The 24,413-nt window shown below is 39.9% G+C and overlaps 1 protein-coding gene across 9 annotated transcripts in view; it reads left to right on the plus strand.

Moving 5' to 3' along the window:
• The window catches only part of PLCB4 (phospholipase C beta 4), a 398,844-nt gene that overhangs the window by 248,244 nt on the left and 126,187 nt on the right, over window positions 1-24,413 (plus strand). For all 9 annotated transcript variants that reach the window (XM_074318158.1, XM_074318162.1, XM_074318160.1 and 6 more), the window contains 3 exons: window positions 17,133-17,213; window positions 18,072-18,131; window positions 19,340-19,483. In XM_074318158.1, coding sequence (XP_074174259.1) covers window positions 17,133-17,213; window positions 18,072-18,131; window positions 19,340-19,483 — 285 coding nt within the window. The remainder of the gene's footprint in view (window positions 1-17,132; window positions 17,214-18,071; window positions 18,132-19,339; window positions 19,484-24,413) is intronic.

Below are 24,413 nucleotides of genomic sequence, written 5' to 3' on the forward strand. Positions count from 1 at the left end.
GCATACTGTTGGAAACATTCAAAAGCTATTATCACTCAACTCTTAGCACTCATAATCAGAAGCCTAAAGTTTCTGCCAGTAAATGGCTTTTAACACCTTCCACCTTTCATTCTCTGCCTTAACTCAGACGGGGAGGTTTATTAACTGAAGTCCAGGATAATCCAGGTTTTCAATACATAGATTCCCTAGCCCACATTTGTTCCTTTACTTGTAGATAAGGTTAGAAGAGTAATTTCAAATTACAGAGTTTACTGACCTGCCCTCCATCACCATCAGCCTCTGAGGGTGTGAGCTGGAGGAAGATGCAGCCACTGCCCTTTATGAAAAGGAAGCTGTGCCTGATTCAAGCAATGGGAACGTGTGTTAAATGAGATGTATACCAAAGGGTGCTAAGTTGTGCCGACAGTTACCCAAGGATTGAGAGAACGGAGAAATCTAAAAGTACTAGAACAATCAGAGACAATTTCCCTAAGAAGGTATTACCGACCTCAAGCTTGACTGACTGGAAAATAAAGTTACAGGGAGGCTCAGAGGACAAGAGGCAACAAGCCTGAGACGGTCTTGCTAAGACCATCCTAAATCAGCCCTCATCTGGAGATGCAACATCAGATCTGTAATGAAGTGATGAGGTCGAAAGGGAGGAAAAAGCAGGAGTTAGAAATGTGAAGAAACAAAGGTTGAAAAGGATCAAATGTCACTCAATGATTGTATCAACTTTTGCTGCATAACAAACCACACCAAAGCTTAATGACAGAGGGGGAGAAAACTTTTCCTCTGCCCTCTTAGTTTCCAAGCCTGGGGCTTGTGAATTAAACTGGCAAAAGCCAGATTAGCAGGAGAAAAAGCAAATAAATTTTACTGATGCTAATACTTTTACATGCACAGGAGCTTCACAGAAAAGAAGTGAAACCCAAAGAAGTTAGTCTCAGAAGCTTATATACCATTTTAACAAAGGGCAGTATATCGTGGAGAAATGACTAGACAAAGAAAAATAGGATTTGGGCTTCTAGGGGTAGTAAATTGTGAAAAGGTCAAGATGTGGGAAAATTAATGGAGGATAAGGGTTATTTTAGTAAGGTTTGTGCAGAGTCATCTTAGTGCTGACTTTCCCTCTGCTTCATAGCCGTAAAGCTCCCCAGAGAGGGGATTTATGGAAATCCTCATTTCTCAGACGGTTCTGCTTTTAATTAGATAAGGGAAGCTCTGAGAAGGCTTCTTTCTGCATCTGTTGTTTCTCAATTCCCTTCAGCTCAAAATCATATGCCAAAGTGACATTTTGGGTGGCATATTCTAATCACCTTCAGTGGTTTAAGGCATCAACCATTTATGTAGTGCATGATTCTGTGGTCAGCCTTCAGGGCTGGGCTCAGCTGAGCACACTCAAGTGTTTGCTGGGCCAGGTGAGGGCTGATTTAGGATGGCCTTAGCAAGGCCGTCTCATCCCCACTCCAGCTGATCTGTCACCCTCTTGCAAGCAGGAGGGGCTTGTTCTCTTTTGGACATAGCCAGGTTTCTGCTGCATTCTCCAGGCCAAAACAAGTCACGAGGGCAGCCTAGACTCAACGGGTGGGGACCTACACTCCACTTCTTGATGGGAGGAGCTGCAAAGTCACACTGCAAGTATGTAGCTACAGGAAGGTTTGAAGAACTGTGGCTTTTTTTGCAATCAACCACAGTTATCTTAGGTACGTTTTATGTAGTTGGTTTTTCATGTTGAAAAGACTTCGAAGAGTGGTCAACATACTTTGTAAAAGACGACATATTAAATACTTTAGGTTGGATGAATCACAGTCTCTTTCTCAACTATTCAACTTTGTCTTTGTAGCACAAAAGCAGCCATAGAGCATAAACAACCTGTAAATGAATGAATGGGCTGTGTTCCAATAAAACTTTACTTTCAAAAACAGATCAATTTGATTTGACCCATGGGCTGTAGTTTGTACACACCTAGCTTAGAAGACAAATAATGTTACACAGAAACGAATAACAGATTAGTTTTGATGGTGCTGATGATACCTTCAGTTTCAGGTAATTTGAGTTCAACATTTACAAATGTATTATTATATTTATTTTAGTCATCCTGCATTTCTTTCGCTGTTTTCTATCATTGTATCGGCTTTTGCTGCATAACCAACCACTCTTGTCTTTTCTAAGATGCTCCACTTGTGTTTGTTTGAAGTGTAAATAGGAAGATGTTCCATGTCAGCCTCTTCAAGCCATATCTGTGGCTGCAGGTGTGCAGGTGCGCAGAAGCATGGTGGTCCAGGCATTCTCTTCATTAGAGTTGCTGAGTCAGCCTCACTCATTTTTATGTTTGTCCCCTCTCTGTGAAGTTTCTTTGAGTTTGCTTTTGTTCATTCACAAGAGTAGAAGATACTTATTCCTTGGAAAAATAGAAGCATTTCACCCATGAAATAGTGTCTGAGTCAGTCTCAGGGAAAACTCTAATACTTGAGATTGGTGCTATTCAAAGGTCAAGGGTACAGGAAGGACTGCTTATTCCTGGGAAGACGGGAGACGCATCCTTTCTGCAACTAGCGAAGGAAATCTGTCTGGGGTGGCGTTTGATTTCGAAGGAGCTTGTGGAAACAAAAAACTACAACACAAAACAAATAGAACGTGTGTAAATGAGTTGAGAAAATTAAAACATAAGGAACTAGTTGAGGAGCAACATAGGTCTCTGAAATACTAATGCGCTATGCTAAAGAATTTAGTTAAAAATTCAATGGCTAAAAAAAAAAATAAAAAAAAAATAAAAAAAATTCAATGGCTAACGTGACAGTGCTGGTTGTTTATTGCTTCTTTTTCGCCTGAAGTGTAAATAGGAAAATGTTCCGTATTAGCTCTTTCAAGCCGGGTCTGTGGCTGCAGGAGCACAGTGGCCCAAGCATCCCTTTCATTAGAGTTGCTGAGTGCAGCCTTGTGAATCTGCAGGCTGCTGGTGAAGGCCCAAAGGATATCCTGGCCTCATTCTCTTTGCGCATTTTCTTTGGGATTGCACTCTGCTAATGCATGTGGTCTAGCCGTTGAAGTAATAGAGTTCATTCAAGTGTCAACAAATGAACAGTCAAATGCAATACACAAGTACAGCATATTTTAAAGCAAATCATTTGGAAGACCCTTCTTGAGTAATAAAATTGCTTTTCTTTACACTCAACTTCATGTGAGTGAATTTTCTTGCTGAAAATTATGAGGAAAGATTTTTATGTTGCTTGTTTTTGTCATTTTCAGGAACGGTGGTTTTTAGTGCTTTCAGTAGACATGTCTGCCTCTAGTAGCACCTCACCAGGTGCTGTATAAATGGTGTTGTTTTGTAAGTACTACACAAACGTTGTTTCATTTTAGCCTCATGTTACAGGTTGCAAAACCGAGGCTTGAAATGACATAGCTGGTCACACACAGCGGAAACATCCCAAACTGGCTAGCCTGCAGTGACTCACAAAGTGTGGTCCCCAGCCCCACCCCAGACCCACTGAGTCAGAAATTCTGGGGGTGGAGCCCAGCAGTCTGTGCTTTAAGAGCCCTCCCTTTGTGTGTTGCTGATGATATAGGTCAGGTTTGAGAACCACTAGGCATAGAGCAAGGTAAGGAGTTTCAGGGTTCCTGAGGAAGAAAAAAAATCCATTTAAGGTTCTCTACAGCTGATCTCCCCAAAACAGGCAATGCAGATAACCGGGAGGAAAAGAAACAGCTGTTCAATAAGAGACTTTTCTTTTTCCTGAGGAGTTGAACATACTAGATTTTACTGAGCTCTTTAAACTACTGACTTTTAATGTGCTAAGCACTTGACATCGATCACCTCTTTAAACCCTCAGATGGTTGTGAGGATTAAGTGAGATTCTGTTCCACATTCTGCAGATAAAGAAAAGCTTAAGGAATCGCCTACTATCTAACATGTAGTAATCGATGGAGCCAGTCTCCAGAACTGATGTATTGATAAAGAGAACATACGTGAATCACAGCCACTTGTATTATGACTCAAAATAGCTGCCATGTACAAACAATGGGATTCAGGTCACACTACCCTACAATATGGCACCGTGACATATTGAGTATTTATAAGCTGAAGGAGTTTGAGAAAACAGCAGAAGCAGGATCTCTCCCCACCTTTCCTGAAACAGGTCATAAAACCCTCATGTGAAAGGTGCCCTCCCTATACCTGGAGGAAAGGAACATTCTTATGTCTCTGAAGACCAAGGGACTCCGAGAATTATCCAAACAAATAGTCCTTGCTAAGTCTCCCCCAGTTTACTGCACTTACTTTATACTCCTTGACCTTTGAACTATTATATTCCTCCGTGACTGTCCGCTCTTCATCAATCGTCGTATAAAAATACTCGGGTCTAACTGTTTCTGTGGGTCTTCATTTCCTTATGAAGCCTCCTGGATCAAGTAAACTTATTTTAAATAAATTTATATGTTTTTCTTTTCCAAATCTGTGTTTGTCAGTTTAATTTTCAGACGCAGCCAGGGGACCCTAAGAAGATCAAGGAAAACTTTTATCTCCAACTTTTTGTGTGTGAAAATATGTATTATGTTATATATATAGATATAGATGTATGACTTTTAACCTTTTTTCTAAAGTTCGGTGATGGAAGCTAGAACCAAACATCTCTTTAGTTCTTTGAGTCACCCATTTGCTTTATCTATTTTAAACCATAATTATTATACTATTACATCCAAGGGTTCTTAATTTGATTCTCTTAGGGAAATGAGGATGGAAAGAATTTATTTTTCATCTGTTTCCCTCTAAGTGTCCCTAAGAACATTAGTACCTCTAGTTTATGACCAATAGAGGGATAGAAAAGTATTAACCAGGACTTTTTTAGTCTCTAATTTTTTTTAAAAAGAAACAAAAGCAACATAAAATGTACTACATGAAAGGAATGTAATATTTTATTTCAGTCAGTGGAAATAGACATAAAAACATTCTCAGCTGGGAAGCCTGTCTTTTTACTATTTAATATTGATTCCAATAAATTAATTAAAAAACACATAGTTTTTAATCTACTTGCTCTTGAAGTCATGAATAGTAAGAAATTACTCTAAAATGGCATCTTGTGCGAAACATTGAGTGAAACATATGGGCTGAACCAGTATAGCTTCCTAGGTTATCTAGGATGACATACTCTTTCCGCCAAAGAGTTACCCTAAGGACAGTTTTTCTGGCATCTCTATTGTTATGCTGTGAGTTTTCTTCTCCCAAGTACCTAAAAGTACAGGTCATCCTCTTAACTTTGGTGAGATGCGAAAAGGAGCCTAGTTTTTGCTCCCCAGTGCCAAGTTGCCAGGATATTGTCAGCAAATAAAGAACGAGTTTTTGTCCTGAGTGTTATTTCAGGTGAAATCTTTTCCAGAGAGCTCTTTCTGGAAGAGTTTGAAATACCCATAGTTGGTTAAGGGCATGAGTTTGGGGTTAAGTAGAAATAGGTTCAGTTTTGGCTTTGCTACTCAAGAGGATCATGAGGCAGTCTTAAGCCCACTAAGCACTAAGCCACAGCTTCCTTGTCTGAAAAATGGGGGTGGTAATACCTACTTCACAGGGCCGTTATCAGGAATAAGTAAGTTGGACCTTTTTCGAATATGCCGCTCTTCTGGTTTAAGCCTTCAGTGGCTTCCTAGGTCATTCCAAATGATTTCCAAGTCCATCTTGTTCGCCTTACAAGTTCTCTACACGACCTTTCCTTTCACTTTCCCATCCATGTTCCCTGAAATACCAGGCATACTCCAGCCTCAGGGCCTTTGCACTTTCAGTTCCCTCTCTGGACTTCTTTTCCCCATATGCCATCAGTTCTCATGATTCATTTTCCCACTTCATTCTGGTTCTGCTCAAAGTCACTTCATCTAAGAGGCTTTCATGATCATCTTATGTTTAAAAAGAAAAAGTGTGTGCATACATGTATTCATACATATTCCCCTACCCTTTTAGATTTTTATCTTCACATTTATCAACTTCTGATATATTTTTGGTTTTTTGTTCATTGTCAACACCCCCCTTGCCGCCCCATAATATAAGCCATGAGAGCAGAGACTATTTTTATTTACTGGTATATCCCTGGCAAGGAATTCATTCATCATTGAACAGGTATTTGGTAAACACCTAAAATGATCCAGAAAGTCCATAGTTACATATCTGGGACTCAAATATTTTGTTATTTAAATGGTTCCTAATTTTTGAGGAATTTTAAGAGCACCAAGAACAGGAACTGGAGGTCCTTTTTGGGATTCTGGAGAAGGGTTAGCAAGAGATACCATCTGTGGCAGCCATGGAGGTGTGCCACTTAAGCCTTCCAAGAGAAACCTGCCACTGGAGTGAAGTGAACAGCCCCCAGCTTTAGCATCTTCAGCACCCCTGCAAAGATCAGGCCAAGGTGCTCAGCCAGTGGGTGTCATGGCAAAGATACTGGAGCTGGCTGGCCCTTTCCTGCCCTCCTCTGGTGGGCAGTCCTGCTGTACGGCACCATCTGCCTGACAGAGCCATTCTCAGAGCTGTACTGCACTTGAGACCCATCCTACGCAACCTTCCTTCCTCCTGTCTCTCCTTTCAGAGATGTTAGTCCTGACTCATGGTTTGAAGGCTCTCCCTGTCTAGTCCTGCTTCCTCTCCCCTCCCCTTTGTCTTTCACAGGCATTTCCCCTGAAGATCTCTTACACTTCCAAGTCTATCTTTTCTTTTCTTTTTTAATTAAAGTTTACTGGGGTGACAATTGTTAGTAAAGATACATAGATTTCAGGTGTACAATTCTGTAATACATCATTTATATATCACATTGTGTGCTCACCACCCAGAGTCAGTTGTCTTGCCACAAAAGACCCTGAATAGCTAAAGCAATCCTAAGGAAAAAAAAACAATTCTGGAGGTATCATATTCCCTGACTTCAGCTTGTTCTACACGGCAACAATAATCTAAATGGTATGGTACTGGCAGAAACACAGACACACAGACCAATGGAATAGAATTGAGAACCCAGAAATAAACCCACATAAATATGGACAGATAATTTTCGACAAAGAAGCCAAAAACATACAATAGCGAAAAGACAGACTCTTCAATAAATGGTGCTGGGCGAATTGGATAGCCACGTGCAAAAGAATGAAACTGGACTGCTATCTGTCACCGTGTACCAAAATTAATTTAAAATGGATCAAAGATCTAAATGTGAGACCTAAAACAATTAACTGCATAGAAGAAAACATGGGTACTAAACTAATGGACCTTGGGCTCAAAGAGCATTTTATGAATTTAACTTCAAAGGCAAGCGAAGTAAGTGTTAAAATAAATTAATGGAACTATATCAAACTAAAAAGCTTCTGCACAGCAAAAGAAACCATCGACAAAATAAAGAGGCCACCAACCGAATGGGAGAAGATTTTTGCAAATAATGCCTCCGATAAGGGGTTAATATCCAAAATATATAAGGAACTCATACAACTCAACAACAAGAAAACAAACAATCCAATTAAAAAATTGGCAGATGACCTGAATAGACATTTCTCCAAGTCTATATTGATGTTTGTTCCTAGATGACCCAACTGATGCATCAGCCCTCTTCAATGCCCCTCCTCTTTCCCCCCAAAACTCCACTCCACCCCATGTAGGGCGGTGACATGCTAAGTCTTTGGGACTGCCTGCAATTTTCTGAAGCCAGCTCTGTACTCACTGCAGAATTCTCTAGGTGATGGCAGTAGTCCTGTGTGCATGCTTCAGTCATTTCTGCACTTATTTTAAACACAATAAAAAGGGATAGAGCCAGAATTGGTCCTAAAAGACAGTGGGAACTGTGTTTCTTTGAAGCCTAAATCCAAGCTATTTCAGAAAACAAAAGTGGGAAGGGAGTGACATATCATGCAACTAGTATAAAGAATATCATTTTTAAAGCTGAATTATTTAAGTGGGAAACATATATTTATAAGGAAATTTCATGGAAGTCATTTGAGATTCCTTTCCTTTTAGTGACTCTATTCAACCATGGCTGTCCTCTCCATATAGCAATAGTTTACAACATTCTTTCCTTGACCTACCTCTTCAGTTATATGTCCTCTATGTCACCGTATGTGTAATCACTTAGTATAATTTATTATTCTGGAAGTAATTGTGTTTTTATTAGAAGTCCTTTACTGAAAAGATGGATTTACCAGCTTGTGATCATGTGTTAAATATCAGCAAAGCATATCCCTTGTTTTTAGAATTTGGTGTGGGGGGGCGGGATGTTAAAGAAAAAGTTATTCATGACACTCATTAAAAGAATGGCAAGGCAGACTGTATTCAGGAGACTGCTACAGTGAGGTTTTGCAGGAGGAGAGAGAGGTCGAGCTCAACTCTGAATACAACAAGGAAAAGGGGATTTATAGCCAAGGAATAGATGGGGGTCAGTGGGTGGAAAATTACTAAGAGGAAACATCAGGGGTTAGGGGAGGTTTGGGCTGAACCAACCTAACAGGATTCTTCCTGAAGGCAGACCAGGTGATCAGACATCACCTGGGAGATGGTAGAGATTGCAAAACCCCATCAGATATCAGGGGTGATAAGATATTGAAAAGGGGGATTCTGGCTAAACCAACTTAGCAGGATTCTTGCTACCAATGGGCATTGCAAAGAGACACAGAAGTCCAAAAGCTGAGGCCCATTGGGAAGAAGATTCAGAGGTGCCTGACTAGAGTTTGCTCAAGGAGAGAATCTTTGGGGTGGTGGGGGAGGGGAAGGAGAAGGAAGTGACATATGTATTTTTAACATTTATTGTAAATATTTATTACGAAACACTTCTTTTCCTCCCTGGCTCTGAGTAAGCTGGTCTTCTTTAATTTTTTTCTTATTTTAGTTGCTAAGGCAACTGTTTTCACTTACATAAGTTTTCCCATCCAAGAAAGTTACTTTGAGTGACCACCCACTCCTCCTAAAGGCATGCTTTGTTGACTTTGTTCTTTCTTCTGCAAGCTGCAGATAGTTGCCAAATATCTTAGGAGTAATTTCTTCAAGTTCTGTGGCAAGAATCCGGGAGCCTGTCCCAACTGTCTCGCTACAACACAAAAGTGCTCTCAGAATCAGAGCGTTCAGGTTTGGCTTCAGAAGGCCCACATCAGAGGTGCTTCCAGGAGAGAGAGAGACAAAGAGAGACAGATGCAAAGCGTTCAGCATCTCAAACTGGCAGACCTTAAAACTTAAGTCCCTCATTTATCCGGTTCTTTAGATTCCACATATAAGTGAGATCATATGACCACTTCATGGACGGTGTAGATGCCTGACCACTGCACTGTACACCTGAAGCTGAAGCTGACTAATATGGAATGTCAACTATAATTTAATATCTATGTAGTCACAAGATGTGGAGTACAGCACAGGGAATAGAATCAGTGGAATTGTAACAGCTATATACGATCAATGTCACAGGGGTAGTAGATGGGGGTGTGGGGTTTTATCACTTTGTGAGGGATAGAAATGTCTATAACATTGTTTGGTACACCAAAACTAATAAAAAAAAATCAAGTCCCAAAGATTTAAGGGCTTTATCTGCAAGTAAAAGAGAAAGTGGGGATTCATAACTATTGATGACCATGAAGTAAGCAGTCAGAAACATAGTGTTTGACTCTCACGTGGCTCATCTGAGCACGTCCTTCCTTCCCCATATTCAAATCCCAGTTGACCTGACCACATTCCCACAAATCCAGGATATGGCAGAGACCTTGTCAGTAATAAGCACCATCAGGCCAAATTTCAGTTTCTTTTTAAAACACAGCAAGAAAAATCAGGAAAGCTGTTGTGCCTCCTCTTACTGCTTTTCAGTAGCATTCATCAACTCTTCTAAGCCAGGCCACTTGGAAAGCTGATGATATTCTTTATTTCTGAGGTAAGAATAATATGAAATGAGTGGACTAAAACTTTCCACCTGCTACCACAATAAGGGTTCACTGTATCTCGCAGTCATTGCTGAAATGATCGTGTGAAATGCTCCCAGTTGGTGACTGAAGGGGAGACACTTTCATTTCATTTAACTTAGAGCCCAAGACAGATAGCGCGTTGCTAGCACTTGTAAAACTTGCCCAATAACTCATTTGATTGCCCCTCACCCTCTGCAAGTATGATCTGCCATGTCGGGGGGTTCAGGGCAGAGGCCCCCAACCCAGGGATTATCTCTTCAGGTCACTACTCACCAACATGCCCGTGAAGAGAGAAGAAGCTAAAACTGTTCTGATGGCTTGTCCTTTGTGCTGCATGTGTAAACTGAGGCTGACACAGGCAAAGGACAAGCACAACCTGACCTCGCTGTGCAAACACTAACAATTCAGCAAGTCGAGTTCAACAAAAATTTGCAAACTCTGGGATTCGCTCATGCTTAGACTTCCAGGTGTGCCTTCTGGATCAGAGGAAAGAAGCACACAGCGGGACCGTTCTCATGGTAAAGCTCCACGTAACAGAAAGATTCTCACGGCCACAATGTCGATGTAATTCCGCCACATATTATCTGTGTCCATTTGGGCGACTTAGGACCAGTTAGGATTAGTTTTCTCATCTGTAAGGTAGGGGTGGTGGTATTTACCTCATTTGTTTCTTGAATGATTAATAATAATACTGGCAACATTGGTAATAATTACTATTTACTGTATTATTATATTAATCAATAATAATTTAATGGGTTCAGATTGTGTATCAAGCACTCTAATGCCCAGAGGTGACCTATGAGATAGGTACTATTGCTGTTGTTGTTCCTGCTTTCAGAAATGAAGAAACTAAGCTCAGAAAAGCCTGTAAGAGTCTAGCCACGTCTAGGTCAGGTCTGTCTGACCCTAACACCAATGTAAAATGCCCATTGGTTTCCGGTGCTCATAAAATGGTTTTTGTGTTTATTTACACGTGTTTCTTTCACAATCCAAAGGAAACTAATACACAAATGTGTATCACTAGATAAAATGAAAGGAACAAGTATTTAGGTTGAAAGGAGGAAAGAAAAAAAAAAGCTTGGGAAAGTATATCAAATTAGGGGCAAAATTAGCAGGCAGCCCCTCTGTGGGTAGAAAAATGCTCCATAAAGCTGAAAGGAGCCACAGATTTGCTACCTGTGATCCTGGTGGTCGAAGCAATGCAAGAAAGAGAAACAATCCTAGGATTCACATTGTACATTAGATTGCAAGGAAAGACACTGATCAGGAAAAACGGTTTTTCTTGGTATTAGGATCTGAGAAAATTCCGACACGATGTATGAGATAATGAAAAACACTGCTCCATAACAACCCAGTAACAAACACAGTCTGTACAGTTACGAATTGCTCTCTAATTTCCATGGGTAGTTTGAATACATTTGGTGCAAGAATCTTCTAGTCACTGTTGACAAGCGTATTTTGGGCTTTGTCAGAAACCTTGTGTTTAGAATTGGTCAGAACGTCTAAGAGGTCCCACTGGAGAATTTCTGTTCTGGCAGTTGCCTCCTAATATCTGTTATGTTTTTATCTATGAACTGTGGACACTATATGGTAAATGATACTTTTTCCTTTTTTCCTTTTGTGGTTAGAAAGCCTAGAGACAAAACAGCATCCTGTGTTCACTCTGCAGGACCTCCTGACAAACGTTTCTAAAAGCTATCTTCTACTGTCCTTATTTTGCTATTTTGCCTTATTTTTCTTCTTCTCACCCAGAGTTCTTATCCCATTTCAAAAATGATTTCTTTGGAGTGCCACTCAAACAGTACTCCTGGTCCAGCAGGGATTCCCAGGAGGTGCTTCAAAGCCACACTCAACCTCTAAGATTATGAATTAGAAACAGAGGCCCCTTCCTCCAGGCCGACAGCCACAACACATTTTTCCTGTATTTGTATGCCAACCCTTGACAGCCCTCAAAGACTGACCCTGATGGGTTCTGGGCCTCATGCAACCCCCTCAATTTGAGTAACTTCGTTTATCTTTTATGTATTAGCCTGCTATAAGAATATTTTATTTGAGAAAATGTTATTTCATTCCATTTCTTTATTTGAGAAAATGTTATTTCATTTCATTAGTGCATGAATTTAGTTTTAGTGTGCTTTTGATGTGCTGGGTGCTTGGAACACAGATGTGAACAAGAGAGTTTCAAGGAATATGCCCTCAAGATTATACTCTGGCGTGGGCGCCAGGCCATAGATCAATAAACAAAGAAATGAAATAATCACAGACTGTGTTTGGTGCAAATAAGGAAATAATCAGGAGACTGTAATAGAGACTAAAATGAGAAGCCTGTTAAGGAGATCAGGGAAAACCCCCCGCGAAAAAAGGGATAATTAAGGTGAGGTCTATAGGATGAAGATGAGCCAGCTAATGCTAATGGAAGTACCATGTTTCTCTGAAAATAAGACCTAGCTGGACCACCAGCTCTAATGTGTCTTTTGGAGCAAAAATTAATATAAGACCCGGTCTTATTTTACTATAACATAAGACCGGATATGATATGATATGATATGATATGATATGATATGATATGATACCGGGTCTTATATTAATTTTTGCTCTAAAAGGTGCATTAGAGCTGATGGTCCAGCTCGGTCTTATTTTGGGGGAAACACGGTAGGAAAAGACTTCTGCACAGGAAGAACTAACTGCAAGTGAGGCTAGAAAGAGCTTGAGAATTTCAAGAAGTATTCTGATGGTTGTAGTGAACAAAGAAAAGATAGTGCAGGAACAGAAAGAAAGATTATGCAGGACACTTCAGGCCTTGGCAAGGAGTAAGATATTATCCTAAATATGATGGAAATTCATTGACTGGTTTAATGAACTGATTAAACATTTAAAGACTCAATCTGGCTGCTGTGGAAAGAAAGAGTAGAAGTGAGATGATCAAGCCATGGGAGAGAGGATGGTGCTTTGCACCAAGGTGGTGGTGGAGTAGGATGAATACATATGAAAAATTGCTATGGAAGTAGACATGTTAATAGCAGGGTAATGGTGGGGTGAAGGAAAGTCAAAGACGACTCTTTAGTGTCAATAAATGGGTAGATACTTAGCATAAAGGAAGTCTTGTGATGGACGGGCTTGTAGAGAAATGGTGGGGAGTAAAGAATTCAGTTATGGACATGTTAATTTTTAAACATCTGAGTAGAGATGTTAAGTAAAGGGTTAGGTATCTGAATTTGGAACTTCAAGAGAAATGAGCTGCTGTTACAAATTTGGGTGTCATCAACAAATGGCCACGGGATTAAATGAGCTCTAGGAACACAGTAGAAATGAAAATTCCCAGAACCAAATCCTGGGGAAAATGTAGAAGTCTGGTAATGAAGGAAAAGAGATTAAAGGAATGGAACACAACCAGGATGTCAAGATTGGAGAGTGTTTCAAAAAGAAGGGAATAGTCAACCACTTAAAGATCAAACCAGATAAGAAGAAGAGCGTGCATACTGCATTTGGCTGCATGAAAGTCATGGTGAACTTGGCCGGAGAAGTTTTAGAGCGTGATAGGAATGGAAGACAGATGGAATTGGTCAAGGATGGTAAGAAAGAGAAGCAGTGGAGACAATGAATATAGAGAAACTTTTCAAGATATTATGCCCTAACAGGGATTAGAGACATGAGGTAGTAAGTGACGGACGTATGATCACAAAATACGGTGAATATTTAAATTTTTAAAAATCATTACAGTGAAAGACACATTGCTATTAATCCTCCTCAAAATACCCCCCCCCTTCGAATACACTTATGCCATTGTTCTTGCCACTTTCTGAAGCAGTTCTGGAAGTCCTCTTTCATGAGTGTCTTTAGTTGTGCTGTCGTGGCTTCCTCGATGTCCTGAATCAATTCAAAACGTTTCCCTTTCATGGTCATTTTGACTTGGGGAAAGGGCCAAAAGTCACATGGTGAGATCCGGTGAATAAGGTGGATGAGGACACACCATAATGTTTTTATTTGACAGAAGTTGCTGTACCAGAAGCGATGTGTGACACGGAGCATTGTCATGATGGAGGATAAAGTAAAGACACTCACAAAAGAAGACTTCCAGAACTGCTTCAGAAAGTGGCAAGAATGATACGTGTGTTCGAAGTGAGGGGGAGTATTTTGAGGGAGATTAATGGCAATGTGTCTTTTACAGTAATAAATTTTTTGTTTAAACATTCACTGTATTTTTTGACCACGCCTTGTTTTTGTGTTCTAAAGGAATGATCTAATAGAGGAAAAAAATGAAGTGTGTTGGGTGGTGATAAATAAAGGACTGAAGTCCTTGTGTAGGCGAAAAAGGATCTAATCTGGAAGAGGATTGAATGTGGAGCAGAAGCGGGGGTGATTAGCCTTTGACAGTAGAAAGCATGCTTCATTAGGAGGAAAGAAGGAGAGAGGTTCTCATGATGAGAGCTTTTCTTCATTTAGTAAAGCACAGTAATTGACTGGGAGTAAAGGGGTTTGAGAAGAAGCAATGAAACAGTCCTTTCAAAGAGTGGGGAATGTTTTAAGAAATAATTAAAAATTTGAAAGTTGTTGTTGAGTATCCGTTTGAAGCTTGTAAATCTTGAATTTAAACGAAAGCCAGACAATCCAGTTTTGTGATTTTCTTCAAGTTTAGTGATAAAATATGGATAGGATAGACTTAGAAACAGAAAATGAAGACATTGGAGTGAAGGGTGTCTGTGAGGAAGTGATTGTAATACTGGGTTATGGAAATAAGCTAGACAAAGATGGAAGTAACGGGAAGTCTGATAGATAAAAGATTGGTAGCGTTAATGTACAGGAAGGTGCAAAGATGTCAGATGTAGGGGAATGAGGACTGTATAGCTAGGGGATCAGATGAAATGGTCCAAGAATTGGATGTTACCATAGGAATCAAAATTTCAAGGTAGTGATGATAAGCTCTGGGGGTACTGAGTAAGTGAGAAAGGAACAAAGAAAGAATCATTATTGCAGTTATGGAGACAAAGGAACTGAAGTTCCACCTCAAAATAAGTTGGAAAACCATTCTTATTCATTGTGCACATTTCATGAATCATCTCAAATCCTTATTTGGAATTGGATAGGCTGCACCTAAATAAATAATATGATGGTAGCTGAGTCATTGTGGGTTTACTCTGTAAATACAATTTTAGGACATACTGCACCAGAATTCTTCATTGCCATTAGGATGTTGCTTGTGAAATACTCTAAAATATGTCAATTCTCATAGTTTAATTAGGCAATAGTTTCCATTTCTGAATCAGTAATGATTTAAGACTCCCTATGACCTTTTGGGTCAAGATGGCCTTTTTGTCTGTTGTACAAACACCCTTCTGATTTAGCCATATTTATGTGCCCAGTCTCATCCCTGTCACTCCCTTGAGATGTTCTAACTACCCCAACTCCTCAGAAATCCCTAGTGTCAGGACAAGCCTTCATGTCATTACAAATGCTGCTCCCCCTGCCTGGCATCCTGCTTTAGCTGGATAACTACTCCTCATTCTCTAAGATCCATCTAAAGGATCAGTGTCAGAGTCAAACGTTTTACGAGAAATTGAACCATCCAGAAGTACCTCGTTGTGGATCTAAAAACATCACCTATTGGCAATTTCATATTGTTAGCAATGTGCTACCACAAATGGAAATTTGAACCACCCATTGTTGATAGTAGCTACCCCTTGCTGAATTGTAACTGTGTGCTAAGGACCTTACATTTACCATCTCATTGAATTCCCACAGTAGGCCTGAAAGGCAGGTGTAAATACTTTCACTTATTAGACAAGGATTCTGAGACTTAGAAAGGATCTTTCTGGGAGAAGGTAAATAATAAATAAGTGGCAGACCTGGGTTTTGATTCTAAAGACAAAGGGCATACCAAACCCCTTCCTTTGTCTTATTCATTGGTGTGACTCCAGGGCCTAGCGCATGCATGGTACAGAGTTAAAATACGTATGATAATTCTTCATCTGTCGTAAAACTACCCAAACAAATGGGAAGACTAGCTTTGTTCATTCTGTCACTTGATGGTGGCCCAGGATCTTGACATTGGATTTACCTGATGAATGTTGCTGCTTCCCTAGAATTTAGAAAGACACATTTTGATAGATGAAGCTAAGAGTCGGAACTGGTTTAAAGTCTTAATCCCATAAGTACTCTCTGTTTGTTTTAAGTCACTACCTCAATCCGTGTTTGCCAGATAGGTGCCTTATTGCTGGCATTTTATTTACCTAGGAGGACAAATTCTTTAGGTCAGGAGACAAACTGTGGATTTGTTGACACATAAGTGCCAAGTCTTGGTGTAATGCAAACAGAGGTGGAGGGCATCTGGGTTCATTTCGTAAATACCCTTTTTTCTCTCAGTGACATAGAATTTTCCCGGTGTTCGTAAGCACAACGGTGCTTTCTAACTAAAAACCAGGAATCTTTTGGCAAATACAACATAGCTGCTCCAGGATCCTTGCATTTGGCCAGCATTCCTTCTTGATTTAAATTTTGATTCTGTAGTCTTCACCAGAGCATCGGGTGCCAAAGTCCATAGCAGTGGATCTCAAACTTCAGCGTGCCTCCGAATCCCATGGAGGGCTTGTGGGAACACACATTTCTGGTCCTCACCCCAGAGACTCTGATTCGGTCCTTCTGGGCTGGAGCCCTAGATTCTGCAGTGCAGTCAAGCTCCCTGGTGATGTGGGCGCTGTTGTGCTGGTTCAAGGACTCAAAGTGCCCTCAAGTCCTGGTTCACAGGGCATCAAATGAGGTTGGATATAAAAGCAAAGATCTCAGCAGTGTTCTGAGCAAACATCTGAATGCTGAATTGTGTAGACAGAAAAACAAAAACGACGACTTTCAAAAATAGTATCTCCTGATTTTTGACATCACGTTAGATGCGGGCAATGAGTCCTCTTGTGTGGAGGGAGACAGGTGAGCAGGAATCTGGGGAGTCCTTCTTCTTTCCGGGAGCCCTTCTTCCATGATCTTAGAGAAACTTTCTTCTCTGTGACCTTTAGGACATCCGTGTGTTGTGTTCCTGAAGCTATTCTAGAGGAAGATGCTGCATAAAATTGGTCAGTCTTTCAATACAAATGTGAATGCAAAAAGTTTTCAAAATGAAAGCATTTTATACTAAGTGTGGTTGTTCGATTCAGGATGCGAAAGGGTGATTTCTTGTTTTCCCTTGTTTAGAGGCTAAAAGATATTTGCATTTTTATTAGATTCAAAATGGTGTAAGTCATGCAGATCAACACGTTTCTTTTTCACAGGAATCCATTGTGTTCGAACCGAACTGCCTCTTCAAAGTGGATGAATTTGGCTTCTTTCTGACCTGGAAAAGTGAAGGCAAGGTATGGCACAGCAAGTTGTTCTTTCCTGTTGTCTGGGTTAAGCCATTTTATTTCTCGATGACTAGACAGAGTGCTTCTTGAGCGCATGGACCCTATGCTTACTCGTTTATTCAAGATTTTTAGAAATGTGCTTCCAGTGCCAGGCATGGGGATACAGTGGTGACAAAGACATAATCCTAGTCCTCATAGATTACAGTCTAAGAGCAAAATCAGGCATCAAAAACCAGAAAAAAAAAAAGGTACAAGTCATTGAGTGTTGTGAAGGGAAAGGTCAGACTGTTACAAGAGCTTAAAACAGGCAGGTCTGATTTAATCTTGGCAATTAGGAAGGTTTCCCAGAAGAAGAGCTGTTCAAGCTGGTCTCCAAGGTACACGAAGAGCGTGTTCTTCTGGGTACATTGCAGGGTTTAACTCAATGCATGACACAATGGACACATTTCATGAACCTTTGAGCTGAATTTAAGGAAAGTAAAATTGGAGTTATATATAAATAGTATTACTGCCACTTACTATTTCATGTACACCTATTATATGTAAAAAAAAGTACTGCATTTTGTAAACATTTTGTAAATAATTATTCAGAGGTGCATTTATGTGTGTGTGTATATATATATATATATATGTATATACACACACACATACATATATATGTATATATATATACACACATTTGAACTGGGATGTTTTGGGTCTTGACTATTTCTGATTGGTACAAATTATTATTGTTTTCACTCCCTCTTCTACCTTACTCTAATCAGTATTGCCTTCATCATCACAAACATTTGCTAAGTACCTTGTTTGTGCCATAGGACTGGCAGAACTTTGGCTCACTGCTGTATTTCACTCTCTCTTTTTCAGGAAGGACAAGTGCTAGAATGCTCCCTCATCAACAGTGTTCGGTTGGGAGCCACACCAAAGGTACCTGTGATTGGTGTTTGCTTCTAAACACAGATTTGCTTAGATTAGAAATGGTCTCCTAAATACTATTTAACCTGTTACTGCCCCCAAATCATCAGCTGGGAACTGAGAACAGTTTAGAAATCTTCTCATGAATAACTGTTGGGTGATTTGCCTTGCATTATGTTTAGTTATATTAGAAATGTTATTAACCCTTGAAAGCAAAGATCCTTGCTTGATACCAGCATCAAAATCCCTCTGCCCTTTTTTTTTTAGCAAACAGTGAGTCATTGCTGGTCGTGGGTGATGTGGAAATTTACGTGGCGTGGGTAGTTCCATTTTTGTGCACCTATGCATGCAGACACTGGCTCACCTTGAAGGGTCGGTTTGCCTCTAAGGAAAAAAAAAAATGACAGAGCACATAAGTCAGCCTTCTGTGTGAAGTCACTGTGACAGTGACTGATTTGTTTGAATAAGACGTTTGCATAGTGGTGCTAGGAATTTAAAAGATGTTTTTTTCTAGAATATTCTAGCACAGTGTTTATTCTCTTTTCCATAAAAGCCCTGCAGGTTTTTAGATGTTCAAAACAAAATTTTGTTACAAACTTTGTTTTGTTTTTATTTTTCAAGCTATCCTCTTTTGTGTTAGTTCAAATTTCTGTGTAATTATGTTGGCATTTCCTCCTGAGTTCTTTCCGAGGACAAAGACACTCTTTTATTTGCTAATTAGGGTAAACTTACACAGACTTCATTCCAAATGTGGATGACGAGGCTTCTAGAGGTGAACACAGTCACTCTTTGTGTCCAGGCTACTTGAGGGACTTAATCTCATTTCTGAGTAACCTAGGTTGCTGGCTGTGGCAATGCCATGCTTATTTGTGTGAAACCTCGGTGACTGTTCTCCGTGAGAGACCCCTTCAATCTTTGTGGACACAAACAAGTCCCAGTCAGAGCCTTTCCATCTTGTTGCCATATTCCACACCTGGATTTCTAAATCAATAACATGACAGTGCCTTTCTTACCAAATGAGTTCCAGTAATATGTAGTGTTACCGATTTTACCTCTGCAAGTTTTAGAATAATGCGAGATGTCTGGCATTTTACATAGAAAACATTTGCATGTTGCATATATATATGTAAATTTTTTGTCAAATGTGGTTTCTTTTTACCATGTTTCCTCCACGCTCTGTGATCTAACATACTTTTTCCTATTTATCAACCTCTATACAGGATCCCAAAATCCTGGCTGCTCTTGAAGCTGTTGGAAAATCAGAAAATGATCTGGAAGGGCGGATCGTGTGTGTCTGCAGTGGGACAGATTTGGTGAACATCAGTTCCACTTACATGGTGGCTGAAAATCCAGAAGTAACTAAGGTAGCCTCAGTGAACTGCCTGCCTCCCTTCCCCTCCCCATACATGTGTATGTGGTACACGTAATTTTTTATAATATAATTTCGATATATATATATTTTTATTGTATAATAGTTTAAATTTTTTAAAAATATATTTCTATTTTCTTGGTGGAATGTTGGTATAGAAAATTCAGCAAAGCACGATACCCTTTTAGCATGTCACTCAGATGCACCAGTAACCCAAATACCTTCTGTGATGTGTTGCAGGAAAAATTAGCCCAGCACCTCTCAGACTTGCGTGTGCACGGGAGTTACCTGAGATTTTGTTAAAATTCATATTCTGATTCAATAAGTCTGAGGTGGAACCAAAATTCTCCCTTTCTAACAAGTTCCCAGTTGTTGTGGATGCTGCTCATCTGACAAGCACAGTTTGAGTAGCAAGGGGCTTGATCAGCAGTGGAAATAGAATGCAGGCAACAGATAAAATTTAGATTTATCTAGCAGCTATGTTTAAAAAGTAAAAAGAATCAGTGAAGTTAATTTCAATAAAAGAATTTATTTAACTGAATATATTCAAACTATTGTCATTTTAACATGAAATCGATATAACATTTATTAGTGACACATTTTGTGTTCTGTTCATACTAAGTCTTTTCACAAGTGCTCAATAGCTACATAGGGGTAATGGCTACCATGTTGGACACACAGGTCTAGATGGTTAAGGTATCCAAGCCCTTCCCAAGGGGTTTGAAGTATTGGGTTATGATCCATCTTTTAATACCATGCCCAGCATACTATTGCCCTGGCAAACGAGTCTGAAAGAGATTTTGACCAAAGTAGACAGTCTCAAATTTAAATCATTTTTCTGCAAGCCATTTGTTTCACAGTGCTTTTGCCTCTGAAAAGAGCTCCCGTTATCTTTCTTTCTGTGATATATGTGAAGAGGCCTGCATCTTTGCTGTCCCATCACAGAGACCTGGGTTTTGGGGGATACAAGGGGCATTTCATTTTCCCTTTAATATTACAAGTAGAAACTCAGTTCAGGGTTGAATGACAAAAGCCATCATTAGAAGTATCGAATTTTAGAGCTAGAAGGGAATGTACGTAAGATCACCGGAGGAAACTGAGAGTAGAAGACTTAACCCTAGACCCAGAGCTGACTGGCGGCAGAGTTGAGTTCTGCAGACTCCGAGACAATAAAGGCTCTTTTACCCTCCCTCAAAGTGTGGTCCACATTCCAGCAGCAATGGCTTCATTTGGGAGCTCCTTACACATTAAAGTCACAGGGCCCCCAGACTGATTGATCCAGATTCTTCATTTTTAACAAGACCCCCTCCCCACCCGGTAACTCATGTGTGCAGTGAATTCTAAGAAGCACGCCTGGCTTTGTAGCTTTGGAGCCAAGGATCTTACCTGAGGGCCTTTGCTTCTGTCCTCTGTTGGTTTTGTTGGTTTTGTGCTATTGTTCCAGGTCACCTCACTTTGGGAGAATAGATTTTGCAGTACCTTCACGTTCTTTTATTATTTTGCTCAGGTCAACACCTAGTTTGAATGGCTTCTTGAACCCTGATGATCTAAACCTGGGGTGTCCAAACTGTTACTTAGAATTTCATTCACCAAGGGCCATATGCAGTAAAATCCACAAACAGCCAGGCCACTCACTCGAGGTGAAGTACGTATTGCCTCACCAGGTTTATTTAAGTAAACTAAATATATTTTTGGAATTTGCTGCGGGCCAATTAAAAATGGATTGCGGGCCACAGTTTGGACACCCCTGATCTAAACAAACGTTGTTCCTGCTTGTTGTAGTTCACACCTGCATATGTGCTACAGAGGTGTTTTTAGTTGCACTTTCATAGGGACATTCAGTCCTAGAGGTCCATGCTGACCACCCATGAATTAAAAAAGGCTTGTGAAATCACATACAGATATTTAGCCACTGGAAATTGAGCAAAACGGTACTTCCATAGACCTGTTTCCTGGCTTTTGTCAACTTGTCATATTGTAAGAAACAGTATGACTAGGTATAAGCTTTAGAATCTGGGCTTTGGGACCAGGTTGCCTTGGCTCAAATCCTTGCTCTTCCACTTATCAGCGATGCGACTTAGACATACAACTTGCCTCTCTGTGCCTCATTTCCTTAGTCTGTAAAATGGGAATAATACTAAAATAGCTGCGCTTAGGATTGTCATGAGGATTACACAAGTTATTACATGGAAAGTGCTTTGTGTACTGCCTTTCTCATTGAAAACCTTGATGTGTCTTAGCTATTATGATCACAGGGTCACAGAATGTTAGAGCTGGAAACGGAACTTAGGAAGGGCTTCCCAGCACCCATTTTTCAGATGAAGACATAAAGCCGAAGAGTTGAGAGAACTCACCTAAGACTGTGCACCTAAGGCTTGGCCAGAGTCTGACCTAAAACTCAGGCGTTCTGATTTCCCATGTTACGCTGCCCACTCCACCCATGACCTCAGCAAGTACAGTCCTGGGAAGATGGTTCAGTTTAGTAAATCCCATGTAACTGTTTTGCCTTCTGTGGTTTGATTGCTGTCAGTTTTGGTCCATTTTGTTTAAGAACCATGTTCTTATGTAGAACCTGTACTTATGTAGATATTATGTATGTGTATGTGTGAAGCAGGGGGTATATCATATACTTAAAGATAAGAGGTTTTTTTTTCTAGTATCGCTTTCCCTGAACTTTAAGATAAGCTAGCCAAACAAGTAAGGACTATAAAATAATGCTGTCCTGAATTGTCATTTCAAACTCAATACTATTTAAACCTCCTCCTATTGAAGAAACTAAATGTTTCTGGGAAACTAAACAGTTCTGGGAACTGTTACTTAGAATTTCATATTTCATTAATAGTGTAATATGTAAATATAAATCTCACTGTCTAAACTAGATTTTCCATATTATTAGAGCCTGTCCTGTTGGCTGATCGAAACATAGAGAAGATATTGAAAAAATTTTTCACTAACTATATGTGTATGTGGATAATCTTGCCCACCTCTTGATTGTAAAACTTAAAATACTGTGTTAATCTATCTCAGAATACTTAACCACTTTCACCACTGCCAACATTTTCCCCGTTACTGCCATTTTGTTCATATTCTTCTACATGTGTTCTTATCCCTAACAGAACACACAAACCATCAAACTGAGAGGGTTTATACAAAACACACACAGATGTAATTACCTCACATCAAAGTGATGGCGGAATTCATAAATTAAATCAGGTCAAGTGAGAAATGTAGAGATCTCCCAGTGTACCTGAAATGGTGTTTGTGACATAGCTTGTGGTACCACTGTAACGTGAGTACAAGTGAGGAGTCTAGATCACGGCACCAAAGAATGGGCTAACTGGCCCTTTAGCCAGCGGTATTCCTGGTCAGTTTATCACAAAGGTCAGTTAAAGCAAATTATCATTTTTTAAAACAACACACACCTTAAACACTTTATTTTAACTCAAAGCACATAAATGTGATTCAATTCTTGGCTAGTCTTTTAAGGCCAAAGTGTTTTCATTAGGTATGGGGCTGTTGATTGAAGTTGATATATTTTCTGTCTGTTCCTCATCCATAATGCATTGTCTCAAATACACAGTTTGGTTTCTGTAAAGCAGAACTGAGACTACAAACACACTTATGGAGCAATGAGGTAGAGAATCTTACACTTGTATGACTTCTTTCCCTAATGCTTTAGTTGCCTTATTCATACAGAATTTAAAAAAAAAAAAATTTTTAGCAACTTGCCTTTAAAGAAATCTTTCCAAAATATTCAACTAGAGAAACAGCCACCTCTTTCCACAAGCATATTTCATTGGTTCACATAACATTTTATTACAACAAACATAAACCAGTTTGAAAACACACATAAGTAACTCATGGTAAGCATGCAAGGTGAGAGCAAGAGAACATCCTTGGAAAGTAGCTTATTAACTCTGAGAGTTCAGCACTTTCTGGGTGGCCAGGGTGTTTTTGGTGTTTCATGAACATCTGATATGCCTTGGTCTGAGCAGTGAGATATAAGTTAAGAGAGTCTTTAGTGTAGAACTTGCTTAGGAGTATTTATCCTATGAGATTCCTCAATCTGTTCTTAATGCCTTGGCTCCTATGGCAAAAGCTGACCATTCTGAGAAATTCACTTTGCCAAACATTTAATCCAGACAAATGAGCCCACTTTCAACTTCATGGACTCTCCCTGGAGGACCCTTTCCTGACCCTGAGCAAGCCATGTTACCTTCTTTGTGCATCTACTTCTCAAACTCGGCCTGAGTTTTTTCTTCTTTTTCCAAGTGGGTGTTTTAAGAGTCAGTAAAATTTTACATGAACTCTTTTTTTCAGGTTGAGGTTTCAAATAAATACAAAATGTTTCCAGTATACATGACTGTGAAAGTATGATTGCGCTTTTCTTTTCAATAAAAGATGGCACCAGTATAAAAAACATTTTTGTAGCTCAGCTTGTATGTTCTTCAGCTGCCCTTAGTAATAAGCTTGCTTTGCCACTGTACCTCTTTAGAAGCTTTGAGCTCAGTTCTATAGACCTTTTCCCCCTGCAAAATACATGTCTAATAATAGCGTACACTTAAGTCCAAGTCCAAGCTTCTCACCCTTCTCCCACAGTCTTTTCAAGTAGTTGAGACCATGAGCACCTTCCTCGCGTGGGTTCATTAACGAACACTCGTATATGTAGAATCTAGCTGCTTCTCACCACCACCCAGGCCAATATCATTTCTCCCTTAACTGGCTTCTCTGACTTTGGCCTTGCCCCTTTAATCTAGTCTCAAAATAACAGCTGGAGAGCTGTTGTTAAAATGTAATTCAGATCACATCATTCCACTGCTCAGAAATCTCCAAAGCTTACAAGGCCCTGCAAGAAGCAACCCTCATTTCCGTTTCCCTTTCTATTTTCATCTCCTTCTTTCCTTCTTATGTCTCCTTCCAGTCTG

The sequence above is a fragment of the Rhinolophus sinicus genome, linkage group LG13 (assembly GCF_036562045.2).
Source record: "Rhinolophus sinicus isolate RSC01 linkage group LG13, ASM3656204v1, whole genome shotgun sequence".
Classification (NCBI taxonomy): Eukaryota; Metazoa; Chordata; class Mammalia; order Chiroptera; family Rhinolophidae; genus Rhinolophus; species Rhinolophus sinicus.